Here is a 20592-nt window from a genome sequence, read left to right as displayed (position 1 = left end):
GGTTCTCCACTAAAGAAACTAGGGTTTTTAAAAGAAAATAACTAATTCTAGGACAGGGACTAGGAAAGTGCAATGCATGTCTCTAGCATCTTGTTCCAGAATATAAGGAAGTATTAAGAATGGTGTGGACTTGTCAAAAGCACATAAGAATGAGCCTGAAGGGGAGGGACTGCCAACTGATTAAATATTGGGCAGTTAAGGTATCCTGTAACAATGGTGATGTTATGTGCAGAACAATGAATTCACTTATCATCATTGCTAGCAATCATAGAATTTAGTTCTTAATGGGAAGGCCAAGTGACAAAAGTTAACATTACCAGTAATGAGAAAAATCAACATTATCTACCTCCTGATATTTGGAAAGAGCACATATTACCACCTCTCTGGTATTTTACATGAAGTGCATAACCTGTATCTAAACATGAGAAAGCATCAGGCAGATCTGTTGAGGGCAGTCTATAAAATCTCTTTAAAACATCAAAGTCCAGACATGAACAGACTGAGGAACTCTTCCCACTTAAGAGTACAAAGAAGTGAGACTACAAGTAATGCAGGTTTTTCTTTTTCTTTTTTTAAAAAAGTTTTGCTATAAAGACTACTACTGAAGCTTCTTTATGTGTATTACAGGATAATATAAAATCTTATGATAGAAACACAGTAGACTATTAGGACAGGTAGAGTAGATCTATGGTCCACTGGTTCTTTTGCTAAATGGGATTACTTTCATTTTCTTTGGTGATTTTTCTCTTTCAGTTCCTTAAATGTTCACCCTGTTGGTGATTTCTAAATAGTTCTTAAGATTGACAATTTTCAGAGTTATTCAGGTATACTTGAGGATCCACATGGTGTTTTCCAGGGAGTCTGTGAGGTCAGACTGTTTTTATAACAACATTACAACATTGTCTGTCTTATTACTGTGTTCACGTTTTTATAGATGGTACAAAAGTAATGATTGGTGAAATTGCTGGTACCTTAGCATGAATCCAAACAGTGGCACCACCATACTGTAGTAATAGTCATTATATTCTTTATTACCATATAATTGCAGTTTTAAAAGTTTATCCTTGATAAAGCAGTATTTTATTAAATATCAACCATCAAGTACATGTATTCTTAATATTGTATGATGAAGTGATGTATGTGTAAAGTACCTTTAATATGTGAAGTTATGATAGTTGTTTTGAGGAAAAGCAAGTACTTCCGTAATTTAGAATCAGCAAACATTTACTGAGCAACTACTGAGTTAGGATGGGTGGTACTGGGGTTTAAACTCAAGACCTTGTACATGCTAGGTAAGTGCTCTACTAGTGAGCTACATCCCTAGTCCTAAGTACTTACATAATTTGTAAAGTGAACTAGTTGCTTTTTTCATTGAATACCAAAACTACTTGAGAAAATAATCAACAAAATTCAGTTATTTAGATTTGTGTTTTGATACACATTTTCACAAAACTGAATAGTGAACCAGAGTCACTCAGGGAAAACAACAAGAAAAAACAGAATACCTTGGCAAAGAATAGAAGATGTAAGGAAAAAAACAAACAGTAACTTGAGAACTGAAAAATACAATAATTGATACAGTAGCCCTGTGAGTGGGCTTAAAAACAGAATAGAGCAGATAGAGGAAAGAATTGGTGAACTAGCAGAGAATAGAAGTTATCCAATCTGAACAAAAATGAAAATAGACTGGGGAGGTGGGGCACAGCAGTGTGCAGTATTTTGGGGAACTATGGGACTATAAAATAAATTTAACACTTGCACCATTGGATTCACAAAAAGAGAGGAAGAAGGGCAAGACTGGGAAAGTAAGAAATAACAGCTGAAATTTTTCCACATATACAAGAGAAACCTACAGATGAAGAAGCCAGGCAAGCATTCAACAGGATAAACCATTAGAATCCAAGTCAAACTTCTGAAACTAAAGACAGTCTTAAAACTGGCAGAAAAGAATATGTTTTATGAGACCACAGTCAAATGATAGCTGGTTTGCGTCCATCAGAAGGATAGACCAGAAGGAAATGATGCTATTTTTCAATGCTGAAAGTAAAGAACTATCAATGTAGAACCTTGAATTGGGAGAAAATACCCTTCTGGAATAAAAAGGAATAAGACAGTCTCAACTGAAGAAGACAAGAGTTTGTTAGCAGCAGACTTACTATAAAAAAGTTCCTAAAACAAGTGATGAAAGATGGAGTTGGAACGTCAGGAAGAAGGAAAAAAAAAAAAAAAAAAAAAAAAAAAACATACAGGTGTAAAAAGGGTGAAAACAGTAGATTGACTTTCCCCTTTTGTGTTTTCTAAATTGTTTGACAGTTGAAGCAATTTTAGGACAGATATGATTTTATGTAGAGGAAAATTTAACAACTATAAGTAGGGGAGGGTAAGATGATGACACAAGTAGACTATGAAAATTTATGTAAACATAATGTAGCATAGAATGGCCACTAAGAAAACTATACAAAATATATGCAAAAACCCTAGGTAAAATGAAATTCTGAAAATATTTAAGTAGCCCATAGGAAGACATGGTGAAATGAGAAACAGAGAATAAACAAACTAAAATGGCAAATTAATCCCTAATATACCAATAATAACATTAAATGCAAAACATCTAAATATGCCAGTTAAATACTAGCAAGTGAGTAGAGCATTACCCAACCATGTAATGTCTCCAAGAAGTTCATTTTAAATATAATAGGATAGCCAGGTTGAAAGTAAACGGAGGGAGAAAGATATGTTATGCAAACATGAATTCAGAGGAAGCAGATGTGAATATGTTAAAATCAGATAAAGGAGATCTCAGAACAAAGAAATTATTAGATAGTGGGCATTATGTAAGATAAAGTTCAGTTCACCAAGATGACATAGTAGTCCTAAATGTATGTATGTCAAACAATAGAGCTGCAAAATACACGAAGAAAAAACTGATAGAGCTCAAAGAAGAAATAGAGAAATCCCAGATTATAGTTGGAGACATCACCTCAACTATTCTCAACAAATACCAGAACAATCAAGCAGTAAAATCAGTAAGGATAAAGAAATATTCCTTAATGTGATCAGTCAGTAGTATCTAATCCACATTTACAGAACACTGCATTAAATTACGATGGAACCACGTCACCTTTTCAAGTAGACCACAGAACATATACTAAAGGTAGGCTATATTCTGGGCCACAAGAACAAATCATAAGGTCGACACCTTATGAGGCTGAGGCAGGAGGATCACAGGTTTGAAGCCAGCCCCAGCAATTTAGCCAAGACCTTGTCTCAAAATAAAAAATAAAAAGGTCCAAGGATGTGGCTAAGTGGTTAAGCATCTCTGCATTCAATACCCAGTACCAAAAATTTAAAAAAAATAAAATGAATAAAAAGGGCTGGGATATAGCTCAGTGGTGAAGTGCCCTGGCTGCTTTTAACCCACAGTACCAAAACAAAAACAAAAAACAAATGTCAAAGAATTGAAGGTGAAATCAAACTAGAAATCAGTAATTGAAAGAAAACTGGAAAAACTCCATAAGCACCTGAAAACTAAAGAACATATTTCTGAATAATCCCTAGGTCAAAGAGGAAGTCTTAAGGGAAATGTAAAAAATACATTGAACCTAATGAAAATAAGGATACAACATGGAATTTGTGGGACATAGCTAAAAGCAGTGCGGGGAGGGAAATTTACAGTTTTAAATGCACACCTTGGAAAAGAGGGAAAAAAATAAGTAGCTGGTGGTAGAATATATGTCTAACATTCATGAGGACCTTGGGTTTAGTCTGTATTCTACAAAAATTTAGTTCCTACCTCAAGAATATAGGAAAAAGATGAACAAAATGAAATCTACCTGAAACAAGCAGAGATAACAGAAAAAAATCAGTGAAATAGAGAAATAATAGACAAAATCAAGGAAACAAAGAGCTGGCTCTTCAAGAAGGATCAGTAAGACTGACAACAAAAGAAGGCACAAATTTCTGGTATGATGAATGAAATATAGGGAGTGTCATTATACACCCTGCAGAAATGAAAAAAAAAAAAAAATAGGGAACTATGAAAAGTTCTGTACACTTAATTTAACTTTGAAGCAATTCAAATTGGAGGATTTCCTTAAAAAACTCAAAACTATCATACTTCTCCCAATATGAAATACATAATTTTTACAGCCCTTTTGCCTTTATAACAAAATCTAAAAAAGGACAGTATTAAAATTAAAGCAAATGGGAACATGTAGACCAGCATGCCTTTTATCAGTGTAAATCTCCAAAATCCTTAACAAAATATTAACAAATAGAGTTAAAAGAGTTACTTTTAAAAAATTATATGCTGTGAGCAAATAATGCTTATTCAGTCATGCAAGGAAGTTTACTATTTGAAATTCAGTCATTAAAATCCAACATATTAATAGGATAACGAAGAAAAATTCTATGATCTTGTACATCAGTTGATAAAATTGAGAAAACATTTGATAAAATTGAGCACCCATTGTAAAACCAAGAATACCTGTAGTAAAACAAAAACGTGAATAGAGAACTTTCTTAGTTGTTTAAGGAACATCTATAAAAACCTAAAACTGACATTATGTCTGATGGTCCAGGAGTGAGTGCTTTTCCCATAAGATCTGTCGCAAGGTAAGTATGTCTGTTTGTACTACTCTTTCAGCATGGTGTTGGAAGTTTTACCCATTTTAATAAGGCAAGAAAAGAATATAAAAGGCTTACAAATGGGAAAAGAAGAAAAACTCCCTATTTGCAGATGACACAATTGTCTACATAGAAACATCCTAAGAAATCTACAAAAACAACAAAACAAAACAAAACAAAACAAAAAAAAACCCCCAAACAATTTGTAGAACTAATAAGTGAGTCCAGCAAGGTTGTGCAGGGTACAAGACAAACATACAAAAATCATGGTTAATATTGGATAGTAGAGAAAAACAGGGTTGGGTAGTTTAGATGTCATTTATTTAATGGGAGATATATTTTAAGTGTAACTTTGAATAATAACTATGATTATCTCAGGCCCCATTATTCAAGAATCTTCTAAAAATTTAACATATACTATGTGCCTTAACACATCTGCTAGATTGATCGAGCGAGTTATAGAGTGCAATTATGATAGTATTTTTAGGTTTTAGGCATTTTTAGATTTTGTTTTTTCCTAACATTGTATTTCTATTGGAAAATTAGACACTAATAATGATACACTATATTAATGAGTATTCCTGCCATATGATAATGTAATAACTGATTTTTGTAGGATATTCACAAAATCCCTTATATCACATTTGCTGTAACTAAGGTTCTGATAGATTTATGTTGGCAACAACTCGTACTCCTGAGATCTATTGTTTTGTACAGGCCTATAAAAGACAGTAACATACTCTATTTGGTAAACTTTTTGTCTCCTGTACCAACCAATAGGATGCTTTGAAGAGTTTCTTGACATTCAGTTTCTGTTTTCTCCCCCTCTTCCTGTCTTCTTTACTGCTTGCTTTGCCCTCTTTTCTTAATGTCTGTATCTAAATATGTCTAGCATTTTCATTAGTAGTCAGTAATTTTGGTTAGAAGGACCTGTTAAAGTCATCTAGTCTAACTTTATATTTCTTCCATGAAGAAGTTAGTGCCTTCAGGGTCACTTCATGATTTTTTAGACAGACTTGTTGTGAAAGTTTCCTAGTAGCTTTTCTTGGATATTTCCTACTTCCATCTTTTGATCTTTTTATTTCCTCTGTCCAAATTATGTATCCATAATTTCATATCTTATAAGACTAAGAATAAGGAATATTTGTTCTAAAACAATTTTTAAGATGGTCAGTGATTTCAGGGAAAAAATTGATTTGATTAGGATAATTACATTAACTGGGAAGCAGGCAAATTTCTTTCAGCAGAAAAAGACATTTGGGTTGATTCCTAAGGTAACCTTTGAAGTTCATATAATTTAGCATTTTAAAGAATTTTTGCTGCATAATGAGTGGCAATTTGGGGATCAAATCAGTAGGAATTAGGAAAATGTCTTCCAAAGAAAAAAATTCTGGCAAAGAAATGAAGAAAATAGATTTTGGATCTGTATTTTATTTTATTTAGAATGACTTTGATCAAAGTGTCAAGATTTGGGAGAACAAAAATAAATTTTATTGATGTATTCTGTGAAGTTTATAATATTTTCAAAGGATATGCTCTCAGAATATTTAGATATTTATCTTTGTCTTACTAGTAGACTTTGGGAGGTGACAACATTGCCTTACTTGGTTATAGGCTCTCCTTGTGAACTATAAATATTACTTCAGGACTAGAATGCTGCTTGTTTAATTAAAATATGTGTAGAAGGTCCAAATGCTCAATATATAGTCTTGTGGAAAGGAAACATCAAGGAAAGTGAAAATCTAAATTAATAGTTGTACTTCTAAGACTTTATTGATTCTTAAACCAACTGTCTTTAACACACTGATACTTAAAATGCTGTTTACACTAAGTTCTAGATTGTTACCATGTAACTATAAAGTCCTTTCTCAAAATAAATTTAGGACAATGTTAAATCTGGCGAAGGATATTAAAAAGTAATACCACAGGTGCTGTCTTTATGGAGTTCAAAGTCTAGGGGATTAAGTAAGGGATGAAAGAATTATAAATGTCAAAATTGCTGTAACTAGTAATAGTTTTTGATTTCTGGGATTACTTTAAGATGAATCTGGAAAATGTTATTAATGTTTTTTGCTACATGTTTCTTATTAAAACAAGACTCCTTATCATTTCAAATTTTGAATATTACAGTTATGAAATTTGATTTATAATTTTAAAGAAAGTGATGAGATTATTGAGATTTATGAATGTTACTAATGAATTCCTTTAATATTTAAAAATTTTTTTCCTAGACTGTTTACTTAAATATTGTTAAAGATTTTTGCATCCGTGGTTATGAAGAAATTCTAGACTATGTGTGTGTGTGTGTGTGTGTATGTGTGTAAAATAATGTTTGACTTTGGTATCAGGGTAGTGCTAATAACTTCAAGAGTTCAGAATTATTCCTTCTACTTTCTCAGGTAATTTTTAAAGTGAAGTGCTTTTTTACTTTTTACTTTTGTTTTTGTTTTGCTTTTTTGTGAAGAGCACATAACTGCATCTTTTTAATTGAAATTACTAGACCAATTACACGTAACATAATTAGTATAATTCTAAAAATGTTTGCATTTGAATCTATAATCTTGCTATTTACTTTCCATTTCTCATTTGCTTTTTAGTTTTACCTGTTTGTCTGCCTTCTTTTGAAATGAGTATTCTTTATGGTTGTATTAGTTTTCTCCTGAGAAACAGAACCAGTAGGAGAGAGATGTATCTATAGAGATTTATTATATGTTTCCTGACATGATTATGGTGGTTCTGAAGTTCCACTGCCTGTTTTCTGTAAACTAGACATTCAGGAAAACTGGTGGTTTAAGCTTGAAGGTCTGGAGGCAGAAGAGTTGATAATATAAATTTCAGGCCTAGTCTGATGGCTTGAAAAGCAAGAGGCACCACGGGCAGGCCAAAATCAGCTTCCCTCTGCCTTTTTGTTCTAATCTGATACTTAGCAGAACTGATAATACCCACCTACTGCTTGCTCACTTTGCCATTTCAGATGCTAATATCTTCCAGAAAAACACCCTCAGCAGACACATTCAATCTTTAACTGGTTATCCCTTGGCCTACTCAAGTTAACAAATAAAATTAATCATAAGAATAATCTATTTCAGCCCACACCTGTAATCCCAGTGGCTCTGAAGGCTGAGGCAGGAGGATCAGGAGTTCAAAGCCAGCATCAGCAAAGGCGAGGTGCTAAGCAACTCAGTGAGATCTTGTCTCTAAATAAAAAACAAAATAGGGCTGGGGATGTGGCTCAGTGGTCGGTCGAGTGCCCCTGAGTTCAATCCCTGGTGCCAGGCGGGGGAAAATTCATTTGGTGTCTTTTTTTTTTTTATTTTAAAGAATGCAATTACTCTAAGGTTTACAAATATACATCTTCAATATGCCATGTTTTACCTTTTTTTATAACGACATAATGTTTCCCTTAGGTAAGATCATGACAATAGGATGCGGTTTTTTCTCTCACTTTTGGTGCTGTTATTTTACTTGTACACTTTATATATCCCATAATATATTGTTATTTTGATTGTTTTAAATAGTCAATTATATTTCAAAGACATTTAATAATGAGAAGATGTCTCTATATTTAATAGATATGGAAAATGAAAAAATTCTCAAGATAATGTGGCCTGGGAAAAAGGAGTGAAAAAGAAGGCCATGCACTGACAGCCTTCATCTCCCAAGACAAATGTTTTCCAGGTGCCAGCTGCAGTCAGGAAGGAAGTGTCTTATCACCCTTAAAGAAACAGTCTCTAGGAGCCATTAATTTCCTCCAAAGTAAATCCTCTCCAGACACTGCCCACAGACCCCCGACCCAAAAAAGTTCAAATTCCTGAGTGCACAAGGAAACTGGTATGTTTACTAGACCCTCAAAATAATCTATATAAACCCAGTCTCTTTCTTATTTCAGTGGCTCATTTTCCACCAGGAAAGTGGGTCCTCTGGTGCCATTTCATCCCTGCATCCCCCGTTCCGGTGTGAAACTTTGTTCCTGAATAAGCAGCTGAGATGAATTTGTGAGGTTTGCGTCCTGCCTGGTCTTTTTGTACTAACAATATTACCGACATATTTTAATTTTTTGGTCTAGATCTAACTGTCCATCTGGTATCATTTTATTTTGCCTGAAAAGTTTACTTTGACATTTTTTTATAGTGAACATCTGTTGGAAACAAATTCGGTTTTTGATTACCTGGGAAAAGCATTATGCCTTAATATTTGAAAGATATTTTTGCTGAATATAAAATTCCTAGTTTGACCCCAACCCCACACCAAATCCAATTCTTTAAGTAGATTTTATTATTTATTGACCTTCTTGTTATTGAGAAAAAGATCTGTAGTCATTTTGTCATGACTACAGATGGTACTTTTTTCCTCTCTAATTACATTTAGAATTTTCTGTATCACAGGTTGGCAAATTTAATTGTTTCCTTCTGCTTTGGGTTCATTGAACTTCTTTGTGGGTTTAATCTTTTCTTCAAATTTGAAACAGTTTTTACCATTTTTTTTTAAATACCATACATGTGCGTGTGTAGATGCAAATTTAAATTTTCTTGATGAAATTTACATAACAAAATGAGCCATTTTAAAGTGCAGTTCAGTGGCATTTGGTATATTCATAATGTTGTATGATCACTATCTCTATCTGATCCAAAATATTTGCTTCATTCGTGAATAGACACTATAGCCATTAAACAGTTACTCCCTATACCTCCCTTCTGCAGTGCCTGGCAACTACCAATTTTCATTTTGTCTCTATGGATTTAATTACCAGGAAGTTTCATATAAATGGATTGATATAATTTGTGGCCTTTTGTGTTGGTTTCCTTTACTTAGTATGTTTTTGAGTTTTATCCAAATTATAACATCCTGTTAATATTTCATTGGTTGTCATATATTGTGAACTTTATGTTGTGCTGGATTTCAAGTCATTCCTTTAAATATTGTTAGTTTGTTTCAACACACTTAAGTTACTTGGAATCAATTTTGAAGCTAGCTTTTAACTTTCAAGTATAGGTCTAGAGCAGCATTTAATTCATGGCTAATATAATCATTCTAGGACTCCCTTTAGTACCTGGTGTGGTCAAAGGTTTCTCTACTCTGGCTGGTGGGAACATGAATTATTTCCAGTTTTGAACAAGCTCCAAAAATTGTTCAATCTGCTACTACTTCTTAACCTGGCCTTGGGAAGTTTTCTCTTATACCCAAAGTCTGGAAGGAACTTTCCTGCAGATTTCCACAGTTCTTTCTCTCTGCACCTCCTTTCTCTAAGATGCTCTTCCCCACAAATCTAACCTGTGCTTTTTGAACTCCACGTATATCTTACTTCTCAGTTTGACAACAGCATGTACCAGTAATGTAACTTGGAAACTTTCTCTAGACAATAAACTGGGATAAACCTAGGGCTTACTTCCTTTGTTTCCTTGTATCAGCAGTCTTGGATGTCTGAAAAATCCTTTTTTTGGTGGGGGGCGTACTGGGGAATGAACCCAGGGGTGCTTTATCATTGAGCACCATTATTTTTATTTTGAGTCAGGGTCTTGCTAAATTGCTTAGGGCCCCAGCCTCCCAAGTTGCTGGAATTATAGGCATTCACCACTGAACCCAGCTGAAAAATACGATTTCATGCTGTTTTACAGATGTATTAGTTTTTATACTGGACAAGTAGTTTCACATAGCATTAGTTCTTCAAAGATCTTACTGAATTTTCTGATCAGTATAAAGAAATCTATCTTGAATTCAAGCAAGTGGATTTATCAAGTAATCTTGCCAATAACTTGGTCATATGGTACAGTGTTGATTTTTGCAGCTCACTTGTTAAATAATATAGATTCAAAACTTTTAGTTTTAGAACTTGTTCTTTTCAGATAAATTTTATGGTTTTGTTGAGAGATTCTCTCAGCAGTAAATACCCTCACATTATTGAATATGTCTCTCGTAGTAGCTGTCATTATTTCAGCATTTCCCAGCCCTATATTGGAGCTGTCAGCTAGAAATTTACTATAGAACTAATCTTTAAACATGCTGGCTTCTTGTAATTGATATATAAAAATTTGCAAAATGAAGTATGTTTTTTGTTCAAATATAATTGAACAAATTTAAGCCAGGTACAGTGACACATGTCTGTAATCTCAGCTACCTGGGAAGCTGGGCAGAAGGATTGCAAGTTCAAGGCCAAGACTCTGTTTTAAATTAAAAATAAAAAAGACTGGGAATATGGGTCAGTGGTAGAGTGCCCCTAGATTCAGTCACCAGTACCAAAATTGATTTATTTAAATAAAAATATTTATTTAAATGTGCATTTGTTTTTGCTTTAGATTCAGGGATAAACAAACTATAACTCATAACCCAAACTTAAATGAAATACTTGCTGATAAATTTCATAATCCCTGGGAAAAGCTCTAAAACTTTTACTATTGACTAAGCATGATGAACACTGAATGTGAGGCAAAATTATTTTGACTACTTTGACAGTCATATTATGCCATGTTTTTCTTGATAAAAATTTCAGAAAAATCTTTTTTTTTTTTTTTTTTTTGAATGGCCAACAAATCACAACATTCTTGCTATAAAAGTTTAAACAGTACAGAATGTGGAGTAAAAAAGTGGGAATTGTAGGGTAGAAATGATGCTGCTGCTTGGGAGGGTAACTAGAGAAATAAGTCTGTCTCTTAAAGGACTTTTCATGGCTTTCTGAAGACTGTTGATCTTTATCCTGAAGGCAGTAGGGAGTCATTCCATTTTAGCAGGGATATGATATGATCAGTTTTGGATGGATTGAAGTTGCAGTAACCATTTGGATATATGGATTCCAGATTCACAAGAGAAAAGAAATATTCAGTGTTCATGGTAAAGTCCTAGGAGCCTGGCCTGGCTGGTTCTTGGGTCTTATGGATACTGGCTAGCAAGAGTAATAAAGATAAAGGAGATTAATGGTATCATTTATATAGAATTGATAACACTGTAAAGGTCAGTGTACTGGCAAAACAAGGGCCTGGTTTCAAAATCCTGCCTGAAACTACCATATAAACATATTACCTTTCTTTATAAAATGGTAAGGGTACTCATTTAAAAAAAATTTAAAAATAAAAATTCACAGTAACAGTGAGTAAGTAAATACCAGTGTACTCTTTTTTTTTTTTTAATACTTTTTAGATGTTGACAGACCTTCATTTTTATTCATTTATTTATATGTGGTGCTGAGAATTGAACCCAGTGCCTCACACATGTCAGGCAAGTGCTCTACCACTGAGCCACAACCCCAGTCCACCAGTATACTCTTGAAAACCTTGCAGAAAGCATATTGAAGAGGAGAATAAGGAAAATGAAATATTTTAAAATTTAGGCACAGCAAGAATATGTGAATAATCATGGTAAGAATATTAAAGTCAACTAATAGGCAAAATAAATCTTCTCAATATCAGGTTCTATTTTTTTGCTATTTTTAATCTTCACTTTAATATTTATTTGCTATTTAAAGTGACTTAAAATTAAATTAACAAATTCTGGAAAATTGCATTTACCTACTATAATTTTCAAGGAAGGGACTAGTTAACTGGCAACCTAAAAAGAATTGAAGATGCTAATTTCCTGCTAATTTTTACTTAGACCTTAAGTTTACATAGGATTAAAGACAGTTTAAAAGCCAGCCAGTTATACTATATGATTTTCCCCCCAGGCTTTTTTAGTTGTCTCTTAGGATATATAACTGTAATCAGATACTCCAATGTCAATTCTCTTGTACACTTATTGGTATTTATTTGCTAGTCAGGTTTAGATAAATGGAATATAGAATGCTTGGTATTCAATTTAACACTGAACTTTAAAGATTCAATTTATATTACTTTTTCTGTAGACATTTTAAAATATCTTCACGTTTCCACTTCTGTGAATCTGTTATACTTGGAATTTTCACTGTTCTAGAAGTACTTATGGTACTATTGGTAATCAAATGATATGATCTATACTAGATATTTAATCTCTTATCCAGTCCTCAAAAGTTGTTAAATGTAGGCATTGACTTAGGTCTGGTCTGTAGTTTTTCTAGAACATGTTTTTCCTTACATATATATCATATAGAATCCTAGTATAGGAAACAGCTGATTTTATACTTTTTTAAAAAAATAATGTAGAGTTTCAATAAATTGTAAGACTTCTCATAAAAAGAAATATTTGAAGTAGATTTCAAGTGATTGCCTGTCTTGGACTCACCTGCTCATTAATATTTCCCATATTTTAATTGTACAGCATGTAGAAAATTTTCTTTCATGCAGGTATAAATGGTAGTAGGTTTCTGGTTTTTCCTTTGCAATTTCAGTAAACTCTTTTCTTCAATTAAATAGAGATAGTAGGAGAAGTCCCCCCCCCCACCCCCCGAGTTCTCCAAAATGAGTTCACTCAGCAATACAAGTTAGAACACTGACAGTATCCAATATGTGAAAATTTGGTTTATAGTATATTTAGGGTATATAAATATTTGAAATATATTTTAATCAAATGCTTGCTTAAATTCTAAGTGGCAGAGCCACAACTCAAGCCGGTTTGAGTAAAGAACTCTTTGTACCATGTTGTATGACTTGCTTCCTTATTAAGTTAAAAAAAGTTCAATTTATAAATCTAGACATAATAGTTTATAACTTATTTTCCTTTGTTTTGTGACTTAAAGTGTTTGGTAGATTTTAAAGAAATTGGTGCTAATCTTATGATTCTTTCTTTTCTTTCCCCAGGGAAATGAGGCAAGTTATCCTTTGGAAATGTGCTCACACTGTAAGTTGAATATTCTTGTTGTGAAGAATTTCTTTTATAAACCTGTATGTCTGTTTGTGCATGTATATGTGATCTACCTTTATAACGTATGTTTGTCCATATAGCAAAGTTAGCCCTTTGGTGTTTTAAGATGGGTAATGAATTTGACAAATTGGTTTTCAAACTACCAGAATAAGGAGATTTTTAAATAGACTTTATTATTAGTATCTGTACTAAACTGTAATTACAAATAAAACCCCAAATCTCAGTGACTTAACAGAAGTTTTTCAGATTAAGAAAATGTCAGTGTAGATGTGTTGGAGCTTTTCCTGTTTGGTGACTCAGGGGTCCACACTTCTTTGTTTTGTAATGCCAACAATTCTATGCCTGATTACCAAGTGATCTGCACTACTTATGCTCACATTATGTTTGCAAGAGTAGTCACACAGACCAACCACACTGGCATGACTAGAAAGTACACTTTCACTGTATTGAGGAAAGAGAAACAGACAAGGTGCATAGCATCCATTAAATCTGGGGCTTTGTTTTGTTTTCTGAACAAATGAAATTACTAATTTTCTTATTAGTGTTTTAAATCCTTTAAAATAAGGAAAATATTAATGGGCAGGGGTAGGGGCAAATTCAATTCTCTGTTTTTATCTGACTAAATTGCAAATTTTCAGAATAAAATCTGTTGTCTAAAACCTTTTTCTAATATTTAGAATGTTTTAAACTAAAAAAAAAGTTTTGTATTTTCATATACATATCTGATAGAAGCTTAATAGTTAAAAGATTGAGTTAGAATGAGCTAATTTACTAGTATTTATATTGCAATAAGATCTTTAAAAAAAATACTTAGGCCAGTGGTCTGATCACCTACAATATATGATGGTAGCCCTTAAATGGAATGCTTTATCAAGGACATGCTAGTTTTGACAACCCTTTAAAAAAATGTAGGATATACCTCTACAGTTTTCCACTTCAACATATTTTAGTTTTGTTTTATTACTGTTAGCCCTTGGTGTTAGGAATTAAGTCTTTAAAAATGTACTGTTTGAGCTGGTCATGGTGGTGCACACCTGAAATCTAAGTGATTTGGGAGATTGAGGCCGAGGATTCCAAGTGCTGGGGCAAGCTTCAGCAGCTTGGCAACACCCTGTTTCAAAATAAAAAATAAAAAGAACTGGGGATTTAGCTCAGTGGTAGAGCTCACCTGGGTTCATTCCCCAGTACTGCAACGCAACAACAACAACAACAAAATCACTGATATATAGGGAACAAACATACCTATTCTTCTCATAGTCTATGCTAGTCGTATTCTAGTATTTAGAAGTAAGACTTAAGTCTTTGATAATTCTGTCCTTATTGTGGTTCTATTAATTCAGTCCTGTCTGCCTTACTGTTTCTCTACCTCATTCCCCCTACATCTTTAAATCCTAATTTCTTTGTCTTCTAAGCAACTTTATTCCCTTAGTTGTTTTAGTTTCCTTTTATATTTTTCAATTGTAGTATGTCTGTTGGTGTTGACATCAACATTTTATGTTAAGGGTGGTCAACATCATTTAGACCTTTTGGTATTTAGAAACTTTAAAACTGATAAGTGTGTATCTCAGATTCCTTTGGACCAGAGTTCTTTTTGTTTCTGCCATAATGTACTCATGTCAGATTTATAAAGTAGAAAATGAGTTGAAGTTTGTTCTGTTTCGATTCTGATTGTGATTTGGGTTTTTGTATGGGTGGTGTTTTGGAGTCAAAAGCTGTCTATTTCACTATGCAGTTTCTTGATTTTAGTTTGGTCAGTATGTCTTTTGAAAACTCAGTTCTGCAGTGTGGCTTTGTAAATTGCTTCCCTAAATTACCCACCCCTTGTCTTTTAATGGTTTCTAATATTAAAAAACATCTCTGCTTTAACTAGCTAGAGTTTGATTTCGTTGTCTTTAGTTGAACCCTGAATAATACAATATAATTTCAGGAATGATATAGGCTATATTATTAAAGGTAATGGAAATTTAGATTGATTATCTGACCTGGTTGGATTTGAAAGTAGTGAGGATCCGGTTGTCAAGAAGAAAGAAAGAAAAAAAAAGAAAGAAAAAGAGCATTGGTAAACTATGGCACAGTGATTAAAGAGTGAACTTATTTATTTTGTGATTTCATAAAATAAAATACTTACTGAAGGCAAAATTTGGGAAGGCAAAATTTGAGAACAAAGAGATACTGCAAAAGATTTTCTGGAGAAAATGAGGAACGTGAAAAGTCTGATTACTTCTGACTATCCTCTAGAGAACCTAAAGAAAGAAAATCAATGCTAAGTAATTTTGTTTGAAGGACCATTTGATAGACTAGGAAGCTTATGTATATTCTTTGGAAAAAATCAGATCTCTGGTTTGAAAGTGCAGTGTTTGGGAAAAGGAGAGAGATCCTTATGCCTGGAATGGAGACCATTGGTAGGTTAAGATACCATGAGATTCCTGAACTCCCATATCATTCTCTTCTTCAGAGAAAGCAGCCCTTTTTAGTTTGTTTGATGAGACTTGGTCCTACCTTGCTTGGGGACCTCTTACCCTTGCAATGAAGTGTCACTTCTCTATTATATTGTTAAAACCACTTTTCCCATTGCCTTTTATGTTTTGAGCAAGTCTCCCTTCTTTCCCCATAATACTTGTCAGTTTCTTTTATTCCCATCACTGCTTTTACACTTTATTTTCCTTATAGCATGAAGAATAAACAGGAAATTACTTAAACTGAAATTACTTATTAATTGAAATTACTTAGTAATCCATTTTACCTTCCATTTTCAAATTTCTATAGTGCCTTAAAAAATGCTAATATTTATGACTAATTACTATACTCTTTCCATCTCAACCACTATTTGCATTTCACTTCACTTTTTCCTCCCAAACTTGCCATTGTGAATACCTTAGTTAATTAGGATTATAGGTGGCATGCATTTCTGTCTTAAATGTGAAATAAAATGTTAACATTGAGAATGTTGTTTGAATTGACCAAAACCAGACCTAATTATGTATACAAGGGTTGCTAAACTGCCTATTGGCAGTTTTTATTAAAAAAGTTTTGTTGTAGTAGACATGTCCATTTGTTCACATGTTGTCTGTGGTTATTTTTGTGCTGCAGTGGCAGAGTTCAGTATTTGGAACAGACACTATGATATAGTTAACAAAACCATATCACTATGACTTTTTTACTACTTGACTTTTCATAGAAAAAAATTGCGGAACCCTGTTGTAGCCTATAGTGGCATTTTGGGTTTGAAAACTAGCATTTCTGTCACTATTACATAGCTAACATCTCTGGGATATTATCAAGACAGGGAAGTTACAGACTGGTGCTTTTGGTGTTATGTATACAGATCTCTAATTATTATTCTGGCATTGTTAACGTTAGTTTTTAACTGAATCGAAAGGGTTTCTTTCAAGATTATGCTTTGCCATTTATTCAGAATGTGATACAATTATTCCTCTTGTTGTTGGTAGCATGAAAGGATGTGGAGTCTGTAACGAACAAGGTTTCAGACTAATAGAGTTGGAGTTCCATGTTACTAGTACAGCTCTGATAGTGATGATGTTCCTAGGAAGTTAAGTTTTTTCTCCCATCAGATAACAGGTTGTAAGGAAACTGTTACTTCCCAGATTTTTCTTTTTTGTTCTCCCCTTAAGTCTGAGACTAAGACTAAGTATACTAAAGCATAAGACCCGGTGTATGTTCCTTTCTACACATTTAGAATGTCTCATGCCAGTTTTATTTTATTTTTTTAAATGTGTGGTAAATATTTAAAGTAGATTTCATACACTATGAAAGCAGTCCATTTCTGTCACTAAGGATCTGTAGTTAACAACTGGACCATTCTACCAGTTATGAATATCTGAAAGTTTCCTGTGTCTATTATAGTGTTCCCCCCTTCTGTTCACTGTTTGGTTTACTCTAATATAATGTATTTTTTATCATATTTTATGTATAATTTGGATGAATTTCCCCAAAATGAACTTGTCCACATTGAAACAGCCACTTTTTTGCCCACCCAATGATTATAGTAAATTTCTTTACTTTTTTGCAAAACCTTTTTATTATTGGAAGAACTTAGTATTACTGCAAACAGCTACTATAATTTATAAGATTGTTAAAACCAATGCTTGATGCATTTGATTATTTATACTTCTCCGATCAAGTTAATTCCTCTCATGTTTTCTCATGCCTTCAAGCCTAGCTCAATTCATTGTTCTCTTTGAGACCTTCTATAATTGTCCAGGCTTCAGTGTCTCTTAACTTTTTTCACAGTTACTCTGTTTCCTTCTTTTCATATATAAATTGTCCTTTAAAAAGGTAGAAAGACTGAATGATAAGCTATACACAAACATCCACAGAGTGCTTACAATCTAAATACTGGAAAAAGAGGCATACATAAAATGGCAATGTAAGTAAAGTATTACTAGAAATAAAAGCACAGGTTCCAAAGAGGGAAAATCACCTTTGGTAATAAGCAAATTAAGAAAAGCATCACGGAAAGGCTGATGTTTGAAATTGTTTTTGAAAGCTATATAGGATTTGAAAGTTGATTAAATATTTGACTGGTCTTGGTTGTTTCTCCCTTCCAAACTGCTCAAATTTTACTCATACCATCAACATTCTATCCAGACTTTTAATTCTTTGCAATTTCTTATCTTTAATAAATGATTTTGCCTTCTAATTCTTGAGAAAACTGAAGATATATTAACTTAATTGTTTCCTCACCCCCACCTGCACTCACTCTGCCTCCTTTCCTTCAGTACCAGGTTGGAGTTCTGCCTCTCTTTTTCAAGGTTAGCCTTTCCACTGTGTTTTGGACCTCCTCCTGTCTTTAGGATCTTACTTTGTTAATTTCTCTCTCTTTTATGTCTTCAGCGTGTCTCTTTCTTCAGTTTAAAAATACAATCAACTTTTCTTTGATTCCAATTCTGCATATGTCTTTCAGTTTTCCTCCATTCTTCCTCGTATTTGAGCTTCTCAAAAGAAGAATGTACACAATTATTTCCATTTCTTTATTTCTGCTGATTTCTTGGCCTGCTGCTGTCTGGCATTCTGCTGTTACTCCACTGAAACTGTTAGTAAGGTCACCTTATTTTGACACATTTCCTTAACTGGCAAGTGTGGTGGATTCAGAAAACCTGTAATATAATTTTTGACTTTAGGGAAATTTGAAATCAAATAATTATTACTTTTCATATGTAATAATGTTATTATGATATGTTTTTAAAGAGTATCTTCTAGACATAATAATTTAGCTGAATAATTTCAAGGAAATGATACTGGGGATTTGATCTAAAATAACTGAGGCAGTGCTATAAATATAATATTTCTCATGTGTTAATGGTTAAAATTCAACAATCAATATATGAGATTCATTATACTCTTTAAACATTAGTTTTGCAGATGAAAATTTCCTTTGTTTCTTTTTACTTTTGTGCTGTGAACTCATGGTAGTTTTATTTAAGTTATTTTAGGCTGTGTGACTTTGTTTCTGTCTATTGGCTAACCTGTCTGGACTGGGAAATGTATACTTTTGGAGTGATTTGCTCCAGGTTGAGCTTAGTTGTAACTTGGCATGATAACTTGGAACAGTGACTGAATGCATGATACTACTTTAGATAGTTTAAACAGAGGACTAGATTGGTCACAGTTCAACTAATTTTTCATTGTTGATAAAAGCAGTATAAAAGTGAATGGTTTTGATAAAATTAGTAAATACATGGACTGTTTTGTAGAATGAATTTAGATGGAAAATCCTTTTATCTGAAAAGATTTCTTAACTTGGCTTTCGTTAGAAGATGACCCAGGAAGAGCTTGGCAGATGCTAAAGGAATGTTTCTTTTTACATAATCTGTAGAAACTTTGAAGATTTTCTGCCCATTAGAACACTGCTCCAACTTTGCATAAACAATTTTCACATACTAGCAGTTTTGTTTCTAGTTTGAATATTTACAAATGACTTGAAAGTTTGGACTAGTGATTTTGTGCTGTTAATTTCTGCTTTTAATCAAGTCTCAGAGGTTTAAGAGTTTCTATTCTTTACCTAGACTGAGATTTAGCTTTGTTTTGATTTTTTGTTCCTCCTTGGTGATGTGGGTCTAATTTGGGACCTAATGCATGCTAGGCAAATGCTCTACCACTGAGATACATCACTAGGCCCTTGTTTTTGTTTTGAAAACAAAACTTTTTTGGAGAAAAAAAAATCAAACTAAAGTTCATTTGATTTCTTCCTTCATTTCAGTATTTCTTTGTTTTTATTCCTATATTGTGGATTGATTTAACTTACTTCACTTTTTAATTATATGTACTTGAAACTTTCATTTCTGGTTTACCAAGCCTTTATTCATCATATCAGAAATCTTTGGAGGAAATCTTTTTGTGTGTGTGTGGTGCTGGGGATTGAACCCAGGGCCTTGTGCTTGTGAGGCATATACTCTACCAACTGAGCTATCTCCCCACTCTGGAGGAAATCTTTTTACTACCATTAATAGTTCAGTTTGAATGTGAAAAGGTCAAAGTGTTTTTGAAACATTGTATTTCTGTAATACCATTTATTTTATCCAGTGAAAGTTACTTAATACTTCTGTATACTTTTAGTAAAGCACTGGGGTTGAGTAATGAAGAGAAAGATGTTAATCTTGATTTGTTCTTACAATCCTTTTGTTTTTAACATCCCTGGTTTCTCTGCTATGTTTTGGATATTTCGAGTTGTAGACAAGTAGTCTTAAGAAAAGGGAAGATTTATCTGTTTTTATTATCCACACTGTCAAATGTTAGTATCACGGTAACGCTCACAGAATTACAGTTTCAGTTATGAGGTCTGTGACATTTTAATATGATTATCTGCTATGAAGGTGAAGTAATTTTGTAGCTAGTATGTGGAAGCCAATTACCATAGGTGGTTAAAAAGGCCTAGCTGTCCATCTAATAAAAGTATAAGTTCTTGGGTCTTTCCAAGACTGTTAGAGCAAAAGAATAAAAGATATGAAGAGTATAAGAAAAGAATAACTTGGTTGAATGAATACACAGAATAATAATATTGGATCAATAGAAATTCCAGGAGCTGTTACATAAAATGGAAAGGGTAATACTCAGTGAAATAGTAGGAGAGAACTTCCCTGAAAAATTGAATCATCTAATTAAAAAAATCTTTTCTGATTGCTGAGAAAGTTAAATGAAAAAAAAATATACATTTATTCTTTACTTTCATTATAATTTTAA

The 20592-nt window shown here is 33.1% G+C and overlaps 1 protein-coding gene across 1 annotated transcript in view; it reads left to right on the top strand.

Moving 5' to 3' along the window:
* PPP3R1 (protein phosphatase 3 regulatory subunit B, alpha) overlaps window positions 1-20592 on the top strand; it is a 61537-nt gene that overhangs the window by 19503 nt on the left and 21442 nt on the right. Inside the window, exon 2 of the mRNA XM_079111225.1 lies at window positions 13329-13368. Within this exon, the coding sequence (XP_078967351.1) occupies window positions 13329-13368 (40 nt within the window). The remainder of the gene's footprint in view (window positions 1-13328; window positions 13369-20592) is intronic.

This window comes from Sciurus vulgaris (genome assembly GCF_902686455.1).
Source record: "Sciurus vulgaris genome assembly, chromosome: 14".
Classification (NCBI taxonomy): Eukaryota; Metazoa; Chordata; class Mammalia; order Rodentia; family Sciuridae; genus Sciurus; species Sciurus vulgaris.
Note: the sequence above shows the minus strand (reverse complement) of the source record. Positions and strands in the feature narration are given on the sequence as shown.